General features: G+C 42.0%; 1 protein-coding gene across 7 annotated transcripts in view; it reads right to left on the bottom strand.

Annotated features, from left to right (window-relative positions):
• Positions 1-18,398, bottom strand: part of NBEA (neurobeachin) — a 453,563-nt gene that overhangs the window by 279,791 nt on the left and 155,374 nt on the right. For 6 of the 7 annotated variants that reach the window (XM_069969916.1, XM_069969921.1, XM_069969920.1 and 3 more), the window contains exons 16-18: positions 14,689-14,786; positions 4,860-4,952; positions 4,504-4,612 (exon numbers count right to left, since the gene is read on the bottom strand). In XM_069969916.1, the coding sequence (XP_069826017.1) occupies positions 4,504-4,612; positions 4,860-4,952; positions 14,689-14,786 (300 nt within the window). The remainder of the gene's footprint in view (positions 1-4,503; positions 4,613-4,859; positions 4,953-14,688; positions 14,787-18,398) is intronic. The other variant, XM_069969917.1, reaches the window with a different exon arrangement.

The raw sequence follows: 18,398 nt of genomic DNA, 5'->3' as shown, positions 1-18,398 counted from the left end.
TAGGATGACTAAAATACACAAAACCATTTTGTGGTTCACCAAATCTTACAGTAAATTTAGCTCAACTCTAGTCTAGGGAAAAGTAGATTTCTAAACAAACATAGAAGAGGATTCTTTACTGTAAGAGTAGTGATACTATGGAATTCTCTGTCAGGGGAAGTGGTCATGGTGAACTCAATACTAAGTTTAAAAAATTATTGCTGATAGAGAGATCAAGTCCGGAAGGATTTTCTTCTCTAATGTGAGGAAAATTGGCTTCTGCCTCATGAGTTTCTCTGGATCAACGCTGCGGGATAATAGGCTGAACTAGATGGACATTTGTTTTGGGGTTTTTTTCAGCCTCACAAACTCTATTAGTAAATTATGTTCCGCTGCCTATCCAAGTAATAGGGAAACTGACTGGTGCTGGCACAATTATTGTGTACTTTCACATTTGGCTACTATGTGGCAAAGGCTTCTACTTGGCACACTGATTTATGGGCACAATTTCTTAGCAAGTATAATTGGAAGAAAACACTATTATATACTGTAGCTTGAGGCATTTTGGGACACGAAAAACAGAATGGGGAATACTAGTAAACTAATATGAGAGAATTCCAAGCGGCTCCGTATTCTTGTCCAGTTATAAGAAAAGACAAGGAGTTGGATAAGCAGGGAGGCACCGAAGCCAGCAAAGAACTCTCTGGCTGTCCGGCTTCATCAGGGCTGAGGAAGCTTAACTGCTATGGATGTAATTATTGAGATTAATGTCACCAATTTCTCCTCCTGTCATATACTTTATAATTGTTACAGACATATCTGTTCTCAGTCAGACTGGTTTCTAAGCATTTGACTAACCCAATATCAAATGTAATCATGCAAGCTGCACTACGGGAGCTTTTAGGAGCACATTAGTGATCTGTGATCCATCTATAAAATAGAGGCCTGTGCTAAAGAGAGCAGAGAGGGAGGAAGAATACAATCCTGGGGAAATTCCAAGAATAGCTGAATATTTTTATATAGTCAGGAGAAGTAGCGTGACTGCCATAAGCATTCAAAGTGGGAAGCAGCATGATGAAGAAATGCTGTCACATGATACTCTGGAATAGCCATAAAATTGTGTTCAGACTCGGTAGATCTATCCATGTACTGTCTATAATAGAGAGTACATAACTCCTAACAGTGAGCAAAATGTTCCTGCTTCATATTAAAATACAGCTTGTTAACTTTCAAGGGTTTTGTCAGCAGCAAAACTGTTTATTTTTTATTTTTTTTTTAAGGGCTCAGGTTAGCTTAAAAGTTACAAGACCCCAGCCTGATCCCCTACTGCTATTATATTGACGGGTCCTAAATGGTCCAAACATACAAATGTCAGAAGACTCTGCACAATTCCCAGAGTGTTTGTATACGGTTATGTGTACTATGTCTACTCATCTTCAGATGTTCCCAGACTGATCTTTGAAATGTATTAGATAATACTGTAACCTGAACTTTTAAGGACACGGACTGTCTACACTTATATTCAATCACACTCTTTCGGAAGGATCATAGTTGTGCACAATTTTAGTGGAATTACGAGGGTTCATGCTGAAGTTTCTAGGTTTCACAGCCCTATAACTCAATAAAGAGCGAAGGCCTAGTTCTAGATGACCCTACCTAGAGGGGTAGTATGAAGCTGTGCAGAGTTTTTCATCTCTGTTTGAAACTAAAAGCCCAACAAGAGATAGAACGGTCCTCAGATGGGTTCATATTTAGTCACCTAAACTAGCACCAACATTGTGGGATATCTTATTTTTATTATTAGTTTTCTGATAGAGTAGGGACTGGGGGGGGGTCCAAAATACAAACTCTGGTTCACTTTAAATGCTATAAATTCAGCCTATGAGTCATGAACGACCAAACTTTCATCTTATAAATACATGTATAGTGGGGGCAGATTTACACGCCTTGTCTGAAAAAAGGGATGTGGTATTTGTCATCACTTTTTGGGAAAGTGGCATGGCCTAAATGTGACACACTGTGCCAAAAATTTACCAAAATGCCGCACATGATTCCTCCCTACAAAACTTTCCTACCCCTTAGCTGTTACACAGAGAAAGAAGATAAATCTGTAAGCTAGACTTTCTGCTCTTTCAATATTTGAGAAAGCAACACAAAGGGGTAAGGGGTAACAACATCTAAAAGAATAGACAGAAGGGAGAGAATCCTAGGAGGGCAACTCAAACTTGTTGTAAATAGTAGGGAGAACACAAAGAAGGTAGGCGATGGGAGGAATCATATGGAATGTATAAAAAAGTGTAGAGAGAAAGCAGAGCACCTATAGCCAACTATAGCAGCACGGTGGCTCAGTGCTTGGCTCTATAGCTTTGCAGCCATCAAGGGTAACAAATGCAAAGAGTTTGCATGTTCTCTCCGTATTTGCGTGGGTTTCCTCTGAGTACTCCGGTTTCCTCCCACACCCAAAACATACAGAAAGGTCAATTTAGATTGTGAGCCCTAATGGGGACAAGAACCAAACTTGGCAAACTATGTAAAGTGCTGTGGGATTAGTTGGCGCTTTACAAATAAAAGCATTATTATGGAGGCGGTAGAACAGAAACTAAGCAAAATTTTTTAGAAATGATTTCATGCACCATAAAATACAAAGCATTAATAAAAATGCTAAAAAGGAAAGTAAATAGTTGAGCTACTGAAAGCCTATGCATACCCCCTGCCTCACCCACTAGATAACAAGATTAATAAACATCACAAGATCAGTCACACAGCCCAGGACTGCTTCCTCTATGCAATTACATTACAGTGCTAGATAATGGATCATAAAGTATTTGCATAACATAAGGAAAAAAGATAATGAGATTGCCCGGTGATATAAACAAAGCACAAACAGGACATAAAGATAAACCATTGGTGCCACTGCTCTTAAGCAACGACGCCACGGAAGAGGCAAACTCTAAACATCTGCAGCAGATACCTGCAGTGTATGTATCCAGAGGTGCAGACAACCAAACAAAGGGTGACAGCGAACAAAAGATGTGGGATAATGGCCAATTCATAGATGTGGTAAAACCTCTCATAATATTGTGTCCCACTGTTACAGAACACATCAATGAGCTCCACGTTCTTTTATCCCTGTGGATAACAAATGACGAATCCTCCATTTAGCTCAGATAAAGCAATCTATATGTACACTGTTTAGACAATGCACAAGTTCAGTTAACACCGCCATCTAATCAACAGCAATTATCCCATACACTTGTATTGTGAAATTACAAAGTACCAGAATAGGCATTCCCGCCCGGGGGATTAAAGGGAGGGAAGCTCTTCCGAATTCTTTTTTTTGAGTGATATGTAGGTAACAAGTCATGATGATTCACAAGTACAGCCATGTAGAAATGTCACTGCTTTGATGAGAGGATGGAATGGCACGTCCAAGTAGGATGAAGGTATTGACCTGACTTTTATTGACAAATAGTTAAATGTACACAACACGGTACTGAAGAAGATAGGGATCACTGCACAGACCCCAGGGAAGAAGAAGAAAGCTCAATTTGTTGTCCTCGTCCTCCAACAAAGTAATAGAAATGACTGCATGATGACGCACAACCATGGATTTGTCATTTAGCAGGCATATAGGCAAAAGCAGTAATACTGTGGCGTGATGTTGTGGTCTTTTGAAGTCTGCTGTACATGCAGGACAGTATATCACACAACCAGACCAAAAATTGTTTGCAACAACTAGGTCTACTTCGTGCAAAGTATTGCTGCAAGTGTACAGCTGAGTATAACCAACAGAAGGCTGCAATAAAACAGTTGGTTGATAGCACCCTTAAAGGGAATCCGTCACTAGGTTTATGCCGCCTTAAATGGCAGATTGTGTATTACTGTTCAGCTGTTCTCCTGATATGCAGGAGAATAGGATTCTTGCCACACCCCTCCCCCCGCCCTACAGCTTATGATTGACAGTTGACAGCTTGTCTACAGCGTGGATAGATAACTGCAAATCAGCAGCTGGTGGGTGGAGTTTGGTGCTTCTCATGAATATATGGGCTCATGCACATAATGCAGAGGACTACTACTATTAGTTCTGATCTGGACTACAAACGGCAATTAGAATGGGATCCAGCACTCTGGTAACTGGAGTGATATCTCCCCCCCGGCCCTCAGAGGACTGCCTGAATGTAGTAGCCCCCATCCCCTCCATCTAATAACTGGATTATTTAAAGGCTGAAAGCCTTGGCCTCCTCAAACAAAATACATTTTTGCCCTGCAGAAAGAGAGAGGGTGCAGTACCAGAAGGTGGAGAAAAAAACAGGAGGTGGGAAGACCAAAGCAATTGTCCATCATCCAGTGAGAATCATCTGTCTAACCACTAATCATAATAGGACCTGTAAATGATGTACATGGACATCTGGCATAACCTGACCACCCACCAAGAATCGTCAGCTACCTGACCAACCTGTTAGGTATGATAGATCACAACATTAATGTACAGGATTAACATTTAAGATAGTAGACATATCCCACCTCATACAGCGTATTGTATGTCGTCACTGTCACCGTATTAGTATGCAGCATCAGTCTCTCTCCCAGCAATGTGAAGAGACTGTGAGTGTGCATGATTTCCACTTTCCTTCTGAAAAAAATAAAAAGCATCATTAAGTGTAAGCAATCCACAAATTCTCATTGTTAAGTAGTATAGTGTTTACCGAAAATAAGCTGAAGCGGAGAGAAGGGATGAATCTAGATAACAATACAGGTAAGACTGGAGGAATCAGCACAACACAACCCGCAGTCAGGAGGAGGCAATACAGAAATATAGCACTATACTATATAACCCACTATGCATGACATGGTACGGGGGGAGACTCTGCGGCACTTACTTGTGGCCTAGGTGCTTCAGAAAATATCCAAGGACCTTTAGTGCCTGAACTCGGATACTTTCACTTTTAGAGGCAAGTAGCTTATAAATGACCCTGAGGAAAGACATAAATCTATATTAATTATAACAAAAAATACCAAGTGTCAAAATCACAGAAATTTTTTCTGTAAATTAGTTTTCTTTCTCCTGTTACTTTGGATATTAAAATCTTGAAGGTTTCATATTGACTAATAAGCCTTACAACAGTTGGTGTGTCTAGTCATGTTCTGTTATTGGCAGTCATCTTGTTGTCATCAGACAGGATTAGAATAAAAAGGTAACAACTATATATAAATAATACAAAATCCACCAATCCACCGCTCCCAGCACAGGTCACAGAGCATGCCCGCACCATTGCCCCACAGAAGTCAACAGATCATTTTGTCTCTGAACTGCTGTTATGGTAGATACTGAAAAATGGCTGTCCCAATAATCAGGTAAAAATTATTTATATTACAAAAAGAAAATAAAACTAGAACAAAGTTCTAGACAGTAGAACTGATACACAGTGGAGGGTATGCGGGGGAGGGGTTGGGGGCGTTGTGGCATTGCTGGTTAGTATGGCCCATTCGTTACAAAATACTTAGCTCCCGGCACAGACAAAGATGATCAGTTTTTGTTCTTTGTGTTTTGTTTTTTTGAGCATATTTCAAAACTGTGTGTTATCATTCCCTTTGTATAGGGCTGGGTCTATATTTCTTGGGGAATATAACTAATTAGATAGATGTGTTAGCAATTATAATTCCCTTTATTTTTTTTTATAAATTATAAACATGGTACTAAAATTAATTTAAACACATGTATGGAAGGTCCTTTATAAGACCAAAACCTATGTGGTATGTATTTTCTAATTATACAGTATTAGGCTATGTTCACACTACGTAAGTCTCCGGACGTAGCGCGTTCCGTGAATAAGCGGCCGGAGACTTACGTAGTTTGCGTACAATGGAAAGTATACAATGTACGGCTGCACAGTTCACACTACGCACGAACTTACGCCCGGATCGTACACAGCGCCGTAAAAAATGAACCAGACCATTGTTTGAGGACGAAAATGCCGTAACTTACGCCCGTAGCGTTACATGCGGTCCTGTACGTAGTGGTAATTTCTTCATTTTTCCACTTTTCTTTGCCGATCCAAAAGGTTCTGTGGGGTGTACGGGGCTAGGCGAAGATTTCCAAGTAAAAGACCGCTGTCAGATCGCTGTGTAGGGCGCTCGGGAAGCGTAAGTAGACTACGGGCGTAAGTTCGCGCCCTACACGTAGCCGGCCGCAACTTGCGTAAATTCCCGGCCGGAGTTTAACACGTATATGTCCGGCCGCGAAAATATGCGGCCTGACATATATGTAGTGTGAACATAGCCTTAGGCTGGGTTCACACACAGTATATTTCAGTCAACCTCAACCAGTTGCAACCTCAACCAGGAGTGGATTGAAAACACGGAAAGGAATTATTTCAATACAACATCAAATTTTTAAATAACAGCAAATATTTTCTGTTAAATGGCGGCCATCCACTCAATTTCAACATTGTGTGAACAGAGCCTTTCCGTGTTTTCAATGCACTCCTGGTTTTGGTTGCAATATGAGGACCACAATACTGACTGAAATATACTGTGTGTGAACCCAGCCTTAAAATAAATGCAATATGTTCCGGTCAGAACAAAAAGCATATTCTACTACTAATTTAAGTACAAAAAACAGGTAACCCATCTCCCTCCTGGTAAAACTAAAAGTGCCCATACAGATCAAAAATTCATGGATCATCGCATAGACTCCCAGGAACGAAGCAAAGGTTCAGTGTGGGGTCCTTATCCCCAATATAAATGACTGTTATCTGACACACAACCATTGAGTTGTCATTCAGCAGAGCACAGCTAACCTAGTATCAGGCTTGAATCATAAATATATTTTTTTCAATTTAGGCAATACATTCCTTTTAACCAACAACCTACTATTTATATTACTATACTATTCAATGAGTATATCCACCTTAAAGGGGTGCTCCAGCGTGGGGGCACTTTTTTGGGGGACCAGGGAGGAGGTGGCTGAAATAAAAGACGTGCACTTACCTCCCTGGTTCCAGCGGCGGGTCCCGCATCATGGCGCTCCGGTGCCCGGCCACTTCCGCTACGCTACGTCTCCGGGCCGCTCAGCCACTCAGTGAAAGAGGCGGGATCCGTTTGAAGTCCGCTCGGATCCCGCCTCCTTCAATGAGTGGCTGAGCGGCCCTGAGACGTAGCGTCTCGGGCGGCGTCAGACACCCGGAAATGGCCGGGAACTGGGCAACGGAGAGCCGTGATGCGGGACCCGCCGCTGGAACCGGGGAGGTAAGTGGACGTCTTTTATTTCAGCCACCTCCTCCCCAGTCCCCCCCAAAAAAGTGCCCCCACCCTGGATAACCCCTTTAAGCAACCTTGGTTTATAAAAAAAAAAAAAAATTATTATGTAAACTGGAAGACAACAACAAAAGTTCCAAGAATAACAGGATGACAGTGACTTGGAGAAGAACGGGTTCACGTAATTATACTAAACTTCCTAAATATGTTATAATATATGCAAATCCTTCTGTGTGTGTATACAGCGAGATCCTAACATGTATTGTTTGTATATTTAGATTGCTTCCCGCAGGATCCTAAGAATGGGGTTATAGTAAGCAGCAAAATTCCTCCAACAAATAATTATCTTGATCCACTACAAGAAATAATCGTCAACAACCCAGCGCTGTTCTCCGGTACCGGCACAACAATCGTGACTCTGTCCTACAGGAATCAAACAGACAGAGCCCTATTGTGCCCCAGATTACAGTCAGCATTTCAGCAAGTCTGAATTAGAGAAAAAGCTTCATTGTCCAAGGTCATGAGGACCTGGCACTGCCACGTAGGTCTTCAGACGCACGCACTGATATCCTACAACCTACATTGGGAGACATGGTCACAGCTGCTAACTTCACTTTTATTACCAGGGTGTCTTTTCTATCAGATTGTAGCTTACCGCATTGCTCCTGATATCAAGATTTTGTCTTCTTTTAAAGTAACAGAAGTGAGTCTGATTGTTTGGCATCTGAATACCGTTCCCTGAAGAAGTTGGATGCAGCCCTAGGGAGTCCTGGAAAACATGGATACAGCCATAGGCTATGTTCACATGCTGTAAGAGACCGGCCGTTCCATGACCCAGCCGGGTCACAGAACGGACGGTCTCTGAAAAGATCATACCAGACGGTGCTACAGTACCGGCTGGATGATCTTTTCGGCCGTAGTGTTCTGATGCAAAAGCACCCGTACGCGCCCGCATCAGAACTCCCCACAGCACACAATGGAGCATGCGGCCAGAACCGCTTCCTCCACGGTGTGCACTGACAGGGTTTTCTGCAGCTGATATTCACTGAATAACGGCTGCAGAAAACTGACATCTATACCATGTGTATACGCTCCGGCCGGGATCCCATAGACAAAGAGGTAACGTATATTTTCGTAATATTCACGGCTGTTGTACAACGGCCGTGATTTTATGAAAATATACGTTGTGTGAACACAGCAATAGGCTGTGTCCTTGTTTTCCTAGACTGCCTAGGGCTGCATCCAACTTCTTCAGCCATCAATAATCAAATGCTAAACGATCGGACTTGAGCATGCTGAAATTTCACTCACCTCTAATTGGTTGAGGTCTGAGTGTTCTGACTCTTATCTAGGTCTAGATATAGCTGGGGGAAGCAAACAGCAGTACGTTTTACTCCCGGCTAGGTGTGATCTCAGTCCAGTTGCAGAACACTGCCCCATAGACATATAATGTAGCTGCAGATAGAGATTGCAGCCAGCCAGAGAGTGATCAAAACTTACGATCTGTCCCTGAAACATGTCAAAAGTTGTTTTATTTTTTTTAATAGTTATAGGGATGCATAGTCCTATAGGTCCTGTCAGCTGCTGTATGTCCTGCAGGAAGTGGTGTATTCTTGCAATTATCACACAGTTCTCTCTGCTGCCACCTCTGTCTGTGACAGAAACAGTAGCAAATCCCCACAAAAAACCTCTCCTGCTCTCCAGACTGTAAAGAATATACCAATTCCTGCAGGATATAAAGCAGCTGATAAGTACTGGAAGGCTTGAGATTTATAAATAGAAAAAAAATAACAAATCTCTGGTCCTTTCTGACAACTTGATTTAAAAGAAAAGGATTCTTGCTGGAGTACCCCTTTAAAATCTTGCCCAATTGGAACATTACAGACTAACTTGTTATTTTCACTTTTGCATAGTAACAACAAAACAAAAAAAAAAAAGAAAGTTTTCCATAGGCACAGCTCTACGAAAAAGGTCCTCAAACTGTTTCTCATGTAATAAAGAAAAAGCCCATGAAAGCCCAAAAGCAAAAGGCCAATGGAAGGTCTTGAACTCTTGAAGGGTCCGTATAAATGAGCTTATTAACATCAGCCATCTCTGCGGGCTTCCGTTTATTCTTCCTGGGATCCAATCATGTTTTTTGGCAAGGAACCTAGAAGGGATGAATGTCCCCATATCTCCTTGTGTAAAGCAGCCCTAAAGTCAGCAGGTAGAACTTCACATTGAAACTCTCACCACAGGCTGTATTATAGCTGGTCCGTCGCCAGCTTTCTTTCATTTATATGGAGCACCTGTCACAACCTGCATTATGTAACACCACTCACAGCCCTTATTACATAACACCTTCTTTCTGCTTCATTTTCCCTACAGCTTTCATGTTTCTGCAGTTCTTTAGGATTCGGGGATATAGTAAGTTATTTTCATATGTCGCTCCAAACTGGTAAATTCATTATTATTTCTAATATAACAAACTAATCCTAAATATACTGTGTGTGTGCGCTATATATATATATATATATTTATTTATTTATTATACCTTTCTGTATACATTTTATATCTCTCTATATAGAGTGAAAAATTACTGCACAGTTTAGGAGCATGTAATATAGACTATAGACAACAAAATACCAAGCTAAACAAGTAAACACATCAGTGTATTCTAATATATCAACCTAACCCTACTATCTGCCTATATATATAGCAAGTTTTCAATAACGGCCGTTGATTAATGACAGCGGCTGATTATACTACACCACGGCCGTAGTGTATGCACAGTGTATAAACTATGGCCGGGATTCCACACAGAAAACAGACATGTCTATTTTGTGCGGCTGCTAGTCAGTGAACAGCTGCCACACGAAAAAAAAAAAGACTGTGCACACAATGTAAAGTACGGCTCCCGGTCATACTTTACATTGTGTGCCATGGCTAATTGGATTGAATTCCAATTCAAATGAAGTGATGTCAAGTGAACATCACAGACAGTGGCCGTTCTGTAACAGCTGCTGTTTTGCCATGTGTGAACTTGGCCTAACAGTGCACAATATATGCTATATAAACAAGCTTATAGATTTACCAGTGGCTACCTGACTCCTTTAAGAAAAAAAAATATATATACATGCACTCTGCATCTGTTATAATTATCAACATATACAATGTCATGGTCATTCTATATTGTACATAAGTGACATAAAAGCATACTGCCCCAAAGAGGGCCAAGAAAGGGTGAATAGATTGTTAACAAAGAACATTTTTTCACATGCCCTTGGGATCCACCTCTAAGAACAAGTGAACAAACTGTTCTTGCTATGGCAAACCCACCTTACTCATGTATTACATTTCAGTCATGTGTTCATTGCTATAAACTATTGCCATGTAATACTGCATTTCACAAGTAGTGGCCACTGCAGAAAAAATGAATGGACAGGAGGTGCTTCTCCGTGATTGTCAGGGTTAACTGAAGCCAGGCTGCTTTAAAGAGTTTAGGCAGAAAAAAAATATACAAAAACACACACCATGAGAAGAGATGTGATGTTGTATTTTTAAATCCTGGACAACCCCTTTAATTGCAGGGCTCGGGTCACATGGAGTATTTTCATCAGTGTGTTCAGTCAACACCCACAATCTGACCCCCCCAAACCACTTGTACCTTCGGATAGCTGCTTTTAATCCAAGATCTGTCCTGGGGTCCATTCGGCAGGTGATGCAGTTATTGTCCTAAAAAACAACTTTTAAACTGGCAGCCTCGTGCCCTACGGGAGTATCTGTGCCCTAACTTTACACCACCCCTCCCCACCCTCTTCATCATTAGGAATGCCACTGGAACATTTTCTCCATGCTGAACATTGCACAGGTGCCTTAACGATCCAGCCCATGTGCCGTGCTGACACAGGTGGGGAATAGGAGACAATCTGCCTGGAGCATTCCTAATGATGAGGAGGGTGGGGAGGAGGGACGGAGAGGTTGTGCCAGCCTAATGCATACACAATCTAGCCCACTCCCGCAGGGCACAGGGCTGCCAGTTTAAAAGTTGTCTTTTAGCACAATAACTGCATCACCTGCCGAACGGACCCCAGGACAGATCTTTGATTAAAAGCAGCTATCTGAAGGTACAAGGTGGTTTGAGGGGTCAGATTGTGTGTACAGAGTCACTTTAAGGCTTGTATGCCAGTTTTTTAACATAATAAAGTCTGATATGGCGCAGAAATATATATATTTTGCTTCTTACATTTTATACATATTTTTAGGGTGTGAACTGAAAAACAAAAAGACCTCTATGCCCCAGGTATAATCTATACAGTTGATTACTCCTTTATCTGGATGCATGTCAGACTCTTGATAAAAGACTTTATATACTGCGTGAAAGCGACGGCTGCCCTTATATGCCCCCTTATCCCTGGCAGGTCTTCATACCACACATTCCACACTAACTCATTGTGCAGGACGGAAAAAAGCAACAGTGGAATTGCTGACCTGGTCAAGGACTTCTGGGCCTTTCTAATCCCCATTAGCACTTTACTATAATGCAGTGAAAACTTGCTGATATCAACACTTACTCCTGAATTCAGTCCAGATAACTTATATACAAGAAGAAATGGGGCGTCAGGGAGACCATATAAAAAATCCTGCACTAGAAAACTGAATGCGGCCAATCTGGTCATGATGATGGTCTCAGACAGTGGTTAAAGGGGCCAGGAAGCAGAGGGTTAAGAGGGTTATCCAGCGAAAATCTTTTTCTTCCAAATCAATTGGTTTCAGGAAGTTATGTAGATCTGTAGTTTACTTCTATTTTAAAAGTCTAAAGTCTTCCCATACTTATCAGTTGCTGTATGCCCTGTATGTTTTTTTTTTTTTTTTTTTTTAGTGTGACACTGCTGCCACCTCTGTCCGAGACTGGAACTGTCCAGAACAGCAGCAAATCCCCATAGAAAACCTCTCCTGCTCTGGACAGTTCCTGTCTAGGACAGAGGTGTCAGCAGAGAGCACTGTGTCAGACTGGAAATAAAACATTTCCTACAGGACATACAGCAGCTGATAAGCATGGGGAGACTTTAGATTTTTATGTGTAATCTGATTTTATTGACAACCAAGCGCAAAACAGCAGATACATAATCAAAGAAGCAGTGGTAAATAGCGACCTGCAAGTCGCAAGGCGTCACTTTTTCAAATATACAATATAAAGAACAGAAAAAAGAGCAGTGTAATGCCAGCAGTTCTAAACCTCCACACCACCAACACGGCAGTGCCATGTAATTCAAAATAGAAAGCATAATAAATGTCATGCAGGTTATAAGAGAGAAGAAAAAGAGAAGAAAAGGAGAGACTGAAGTAGAGAACAGGAGGACAAGGAAAGAGGAGAGGAGGCAGGCGGGGGGCGGACATGCCTACCAAATGTGTAACATATCTCCGGCCTCGTGAGACATCGCCAGCAGCGGTCAGAGACCTCAGGAAACATTTTATGCAGGGAGACTGGGCAGTAGTACCACCGTGAAAGAATCTTGTAATTTTTCTCCTTTGCCTTAGCAGCCATGGAGACACTGTGGGTGAGTTCGTAGATCTTCTGGAAGGACTGACCGTCAAAAGACATATCCAAGTCGCGTTCCCACTTGTTAAGGAAGGAAGCTCTGTCAGGGTTTGTGAGACCAACCAGAATCTGGTACAATACAGATATACAATGTGAGATAGCAGAGGTGGAAACAACCAGGTCGTCAAAGTCCGTGAGTGCAGAGACGTACGTGCCCCTTGGGAAAAGAGCATGCAAGAACAAGGTTAGTTGCCCATATTCTAGCCAGGAAAACAGACGGTCCGGGGACTGAGCCTGGAGAGTCACCATAGAAGAGATAGTGTCACCAGTCATGCAGTCCCTGACTCTAGAGGAGTCAGACCTCTCCCATAGGAAAAATCTGCGAGCCTGCAGGCCAGGCTGGAATGATGGGTTTTGGAGTATCGGGGAAAGCGGTCCCGGTACTACAGATAGTCCATGTTTGGCAATCCACTTATCCCAAACACATAACGTGTGTGGAACAAAGAAGGGGAGGCCAGGCAGTGATTGGCGAACCCCAGAAGGAATCTAGGGCAAGAGGGAGGGTGTAATCGGACAGAGTCCTGAAGAAGGCAACAGGGACTACTATGAGGATAGTTTGAGAAATGTACAGTAGTTTAGGGAGAATGTCCATCCTTATAATGGCCATCCTGTCAAACCATGAGGTCGGTTTCAGGAAGTAAGAAGTCATGTCCATGAGGACCCTGTTACGCATAGGGGTATAGTTCAGATCAAAAAGTGAGCTAAGAGCAGGCAGGAGTTTTATTCCCAGGTAAACAATGAAATCGGTATGCCACTGGAAAGGAAAGGAAGCCCTGACCGCATCAAACACAACCTGCAGGACTGAGATGTTAAGCCCCTTGGTTTTTGTCAAGTTGACCTTAAAATTACTAAGGTCGCCGAACCGTTGAAACTCCTGCAGGACAGAAGGATGTGACGTGGTGGGGGATGAGAGATAAAGCAGGAGATCATCTGCACATAATGCAAGCTTGTGGTGGTCCCGTCCAATCGCGACACCCTGGATTGTAGGATCACGTCTAAGGGCAACCGCCAGGTGTTCCATTGTTAGAATATAGAGCATGGGAGAAAAGGGACAGCCTTGGCGTGTACCATTGTGAATTTCAATGGAGCTAGATACCAGACCATTAGCTCGCACACGCGCTGAAGGACAAGAGTACAATGCCATTATTCTGTCCACTATAAGCGGACCAAGTCCCATTCCCCGCAGGACCAGCCGCAGGAATCCCCAATGCACTCAATCGAAAGCTTTTTCCGCATCAACGGAAAGCGGGCACAAAGGGGTCCCGAACGGCTAGCCCATGACATCAGGGTGAGAGTCTGCAACGTGTTGTCCCTTGCCTCCCTACCGGGGACGAATCCCACCTGGTCGGTATAAATAGGTTGGGGGATATAGCTATTCAAACGAGTAGCCAGCATTTTGCAGTAGAGTTTGAGATGACAGTAAATGAGCGAAATGGGACGGTAATTCTTGCAGTATTTAGGGTCTCGCCCTGGTTTGGGCAGGACCACCACATGCGCTTCCAGCGACTGACGAGGAAAAGGGCATGTCGCTGAGATGCTATTAAAGCACTTAGTCATGACTGGCAGCGACTTTAGATTTTTAAATACAAGTAAACTACTAATCTATATAACTTTCTGAAACCAGTTGATTTGAAAGAAGATGATTTTTGCTGGAGCACCCCTTTAATGGAATACATGTGCAGTGATATGCAGTGAATTTGCTGTGAGCTCGGGCACTGCCCAGAATAGCAGCCAGGCTTTTTGGCTTGGTGACAGGTCACATTCACACATAAACAAATCACTCTTATATGACAATTCCTGTGATTATTTGGCTATTCTGATGTCGTGCGTTAAAGGAAAACAGAAATTAATGGATTTTCCACTTGTCTCACCGTATTCCATTTCTCTGATCAAATGCAGGTATCATTGAGGCGGGATGTTCCGACATGAGAGCCACGAGCAGCTGCAGAACATCATGAATATTCTCATCCTGTAATGGAAAAAAAGAGAATCCAAAATGACTGGCTCTCTGCTATAACAATGTCATCTTTTCTTCTCGCACAACTGAATTTCTGTTACTCAAGAAGTGTAAAAACATTGAGACTAATTTATACAAACTAGTGAAAGTGACCGATACAGTGTAGTGACTGCAGCAACCAGCAACCTAGGATGAATGATATGCAAAGCAGGTGGGTCACTGCTCTTTCTGGGACTTTGCTGTCTTGGCTTATTGAATCCCCAGTCATGTTCTAAGGCTTCTTACAGGAGCACAAACAATGGCTTGGTGAGGAAGCCTAGGACAACCTATAGACCCCAATTTTATTGGGTGATAATCTAGATAATCTTTAACTAGTGGTCGTACTGATATATACAGATTTAAAGTAGATGTATTGTGTGTATATAAATAAATATATATATCTCACCGCAGCATTCCAAGTATATTAAGCAGGTGAATTTATTGCTCCCAAAAGTGCGACGTTTCACTCATTCGTTTAGGCCTGCTTGAGAAAGCTCTGATTGTATGAGCGAAACGTCGCACTTTTGGGAGCAATAAATTTACCTGTTTGAATATATTTGGAGTGCTGCGGTGATATAACTTCTATATACAGTTTCCACAGTTGGTTCCCGTGTGAGATTGTTGGCACTGACCCTCGACATTATCCTCTGAGTGCTGCACCTGTCATACCTTTTCTATTATATATATATATATATATATATATATATATATATATATATATACACACACACACACACACACACACTCACTCTATAGCACCTAGATTACTACTTTAAGAGGAGAGGTCAGTAAGGAAGGGTTCCCAATACGTTTTTGCAATCAATTTTTTTAATCCATTTTATTCGTTTTTCCATTGACTTCCATTATAAAAAAAAAAATAAGGATCAAAACACATCCTTTTTTTTTTTTTTTTTTACATACACAAAAACGTAGCTGACCTCATTTTTGTGTATGTTAAAAATGTATCTTTTTAAAATGGGTGGCAATGGAAAAATGGATCAAACCGGATGCAGACAAAAGAATCTTTTTTTTTTCACAAAACGGATGGAAAAAAAAAAAAACGATTGCTAAAATGTATTTAAGTGTTTTTTTGTTTTAGCTCTCCCATAGCTTTCATAGACCGCTGAATGGTGATTATGCAAAGAACATGCATAGCCAGATCCATAATGGCCGCATAACTAGGAGGATTAGCCATTCAGGGAAAGCTGGCCGGCTCTATAGCAGCCATACCGTCAATCACCTTCAGAGAACAAATATGATTCAAAAAGACTTCACACAACGACAATATATAAAAGGGCTTTTTGGTGCAATGTCTGGCTCCTGCCTGGCTTGCCAATACTAAACGTCAGCATTTTGTGGCAAGTTCTTAATCAGATTAGAGACTCAGGACTCTCACAGCGTGGAGGCCGGAAATTTTACTTTCCAATGAGTATGTAAGTATATACAGTATCACCAGTTGTGTACGTATTTCACGTATTTCACAGGAGGCAGGGAGAGTACAGTGTGTGTGTGTATGTGTATATATATTATATATATATATATATATATATATATATATATATATATATATACACACATACACACGTGTGTCACAGTACAGCCATGTTATACTGTAATTTAGGGTACATTTACTACAGCTTTGTTATACTGTGATATAGGGAACGTTCACTACAGCCATGTTACACAGTGATTTAGGGTATGTTCACATGTACATAATCAGCAATTTCACATCTGTAGCAGATTAAATACATGTGAACCCATCCAAGCAATGATTTATCGGATGTGATAATATATTCCATCATTAGGTTCAGTGTCAGTGTAACAAGCATTGTGGCAGTAATACCTACAACCTCGACCATTATGAGGGCGCAGAATATTGATAGTATATGCAATTTGACAATGAAAATTCACAACACAACACGCGCATTTATTGATCCTGCCAGAAGAGGCGCTGTTCCTTTCATCTGCTGGGATTTACAGGCCAGCTTGAACATATGGCTCATAGGCAACCATCATACAATGGTAGAATATTACAAGGTAAGGAACATCTGCACCTTTGATATGATTAAGGATGCACCCAAAATATTATTTGGCAGCTCCTCGTACATGACAACCCATAAATATCACCTTCAGCTTGCAAACACAATGTACTGTTGTATAATGTATTATTGTGCTCCTAGTCCTGTTCATATCCACATTTAAAATATAAGAACTAGAACAGTGTATTAGGTGTGGGGGTTTGCTGGGAATCTTTTACTGAAAGTCAATCCTCAGGATAGGCCACTACTATTTGTTGGGAGTTGGTGTCAGACACCCAGAAACCCTGCTGATCAGATGTTTGTTGCAGACATGTATACGGCATGAAACATACGGCTCTGTACTTTGTGTAGTGGTCATACTGGGTCAAAGCAGCTGAAATCAGTACCGGTACCATGTGTCAATCATATAGTCATATAGCTTGACCTGAAGAATAAATTAAAAAGAGTCCAGGAAAACACTATTAGGCTATGTTTACACGTCGTAAGAGACCGGCCGGTACTGCAGTCATGATGATCTTTATGGCCGAAGAGTTCTGATGCAGGCGCCTGCATCAGAACTCCCCACAGCACACTATGGAGCTTGCGGCCGGAGTCGCTCGCTCCACAGTGTACACTGACATGGTTTTCTATGGCCGCTTTTCACTGAATAGCAGCCGCAGAAAACTGACATGTCAGTTGTTTGCAACACCACTAGGGATCTATATGTATACGCTCCAGCCGGAATCAAATAAACAGCAATGCAACGTATATTGTCGTAATAATCATGGCCATTGTACAACGGCGGTGATTTGACAAAAATATACGTTGTGTGAACCGAGCCTTATACTGTAGAGGATATACCCCATAGCAAAAATGACAATGCCCCAACAATTCCCATTAATTATCATTATAGGCGGCAAATCACCATCTAAACAGGTGACGTTTTGCCAATAATAATTAATTTAAATGGCTGCACAATGTACTGAACCAGGTGATGGCTCTGTAATGAGTTCTGATCACAGAGATCAGCGCTCACTGTCTGCAGCACATCAGGCTCTGTAAAATGCCTCTAGATGGTAAAATAGTTCACTCGCTTGTAGAAGTTCTCCCACAACATAATCAATTGTAAAAGGGGGTGGAATTTTGGACAGGTGTATACTGTGCACCCGTGGTCTCTAACCAGGGCCGGATTAAGGTTGGTGGAGGCCCCGGGCGACAATCTCCCCCCCCGCCCCCCCCCCCCCCCAAAAAAAAAATAAATAAACTATACCGGGATCTATACAGATGGCTGCTTACTGTAGGTGAATTAGCACAGACCCCTCCTCGCTCCTGGCCGTATGGGTCAGCATTAGAGATGAGCGAACCGGTCTCGGGTTCGAGTCGATCCGAACTCGAACGTTCGGTATTTGATTAGCGGGGGCTACTGAGCTTGGATAAAGCTCTAAGGTTGTCTGGAAAACATGGATACAGCCAATGACTATATCCATGTTTTCCACATAGCCTTAGAGCTTTATCCAACTTCAGCAGCCACCACTAATCAAATGCCGAAAGTTCGGGTTTGGATCGA

The sequence above is a fragment of the Dendropsophus ebraccatus genome, chromosome 5, assembly GCF_027789765.1.
Source record: "Dendropsophus ebraccatus isolate aDenEbr1 chromosome 5, aDenEbr1.pat, whole genome shotgun sequence".
NCBI lineage: Eukaryota > Metazoa > Chordata > Amphibia > Anura > Hylidae > Dendropsophus > Dendropsophus ebraccatus.
This window is presented reverse-complemented; position numbering and strand designations above follow the sequence as displayed.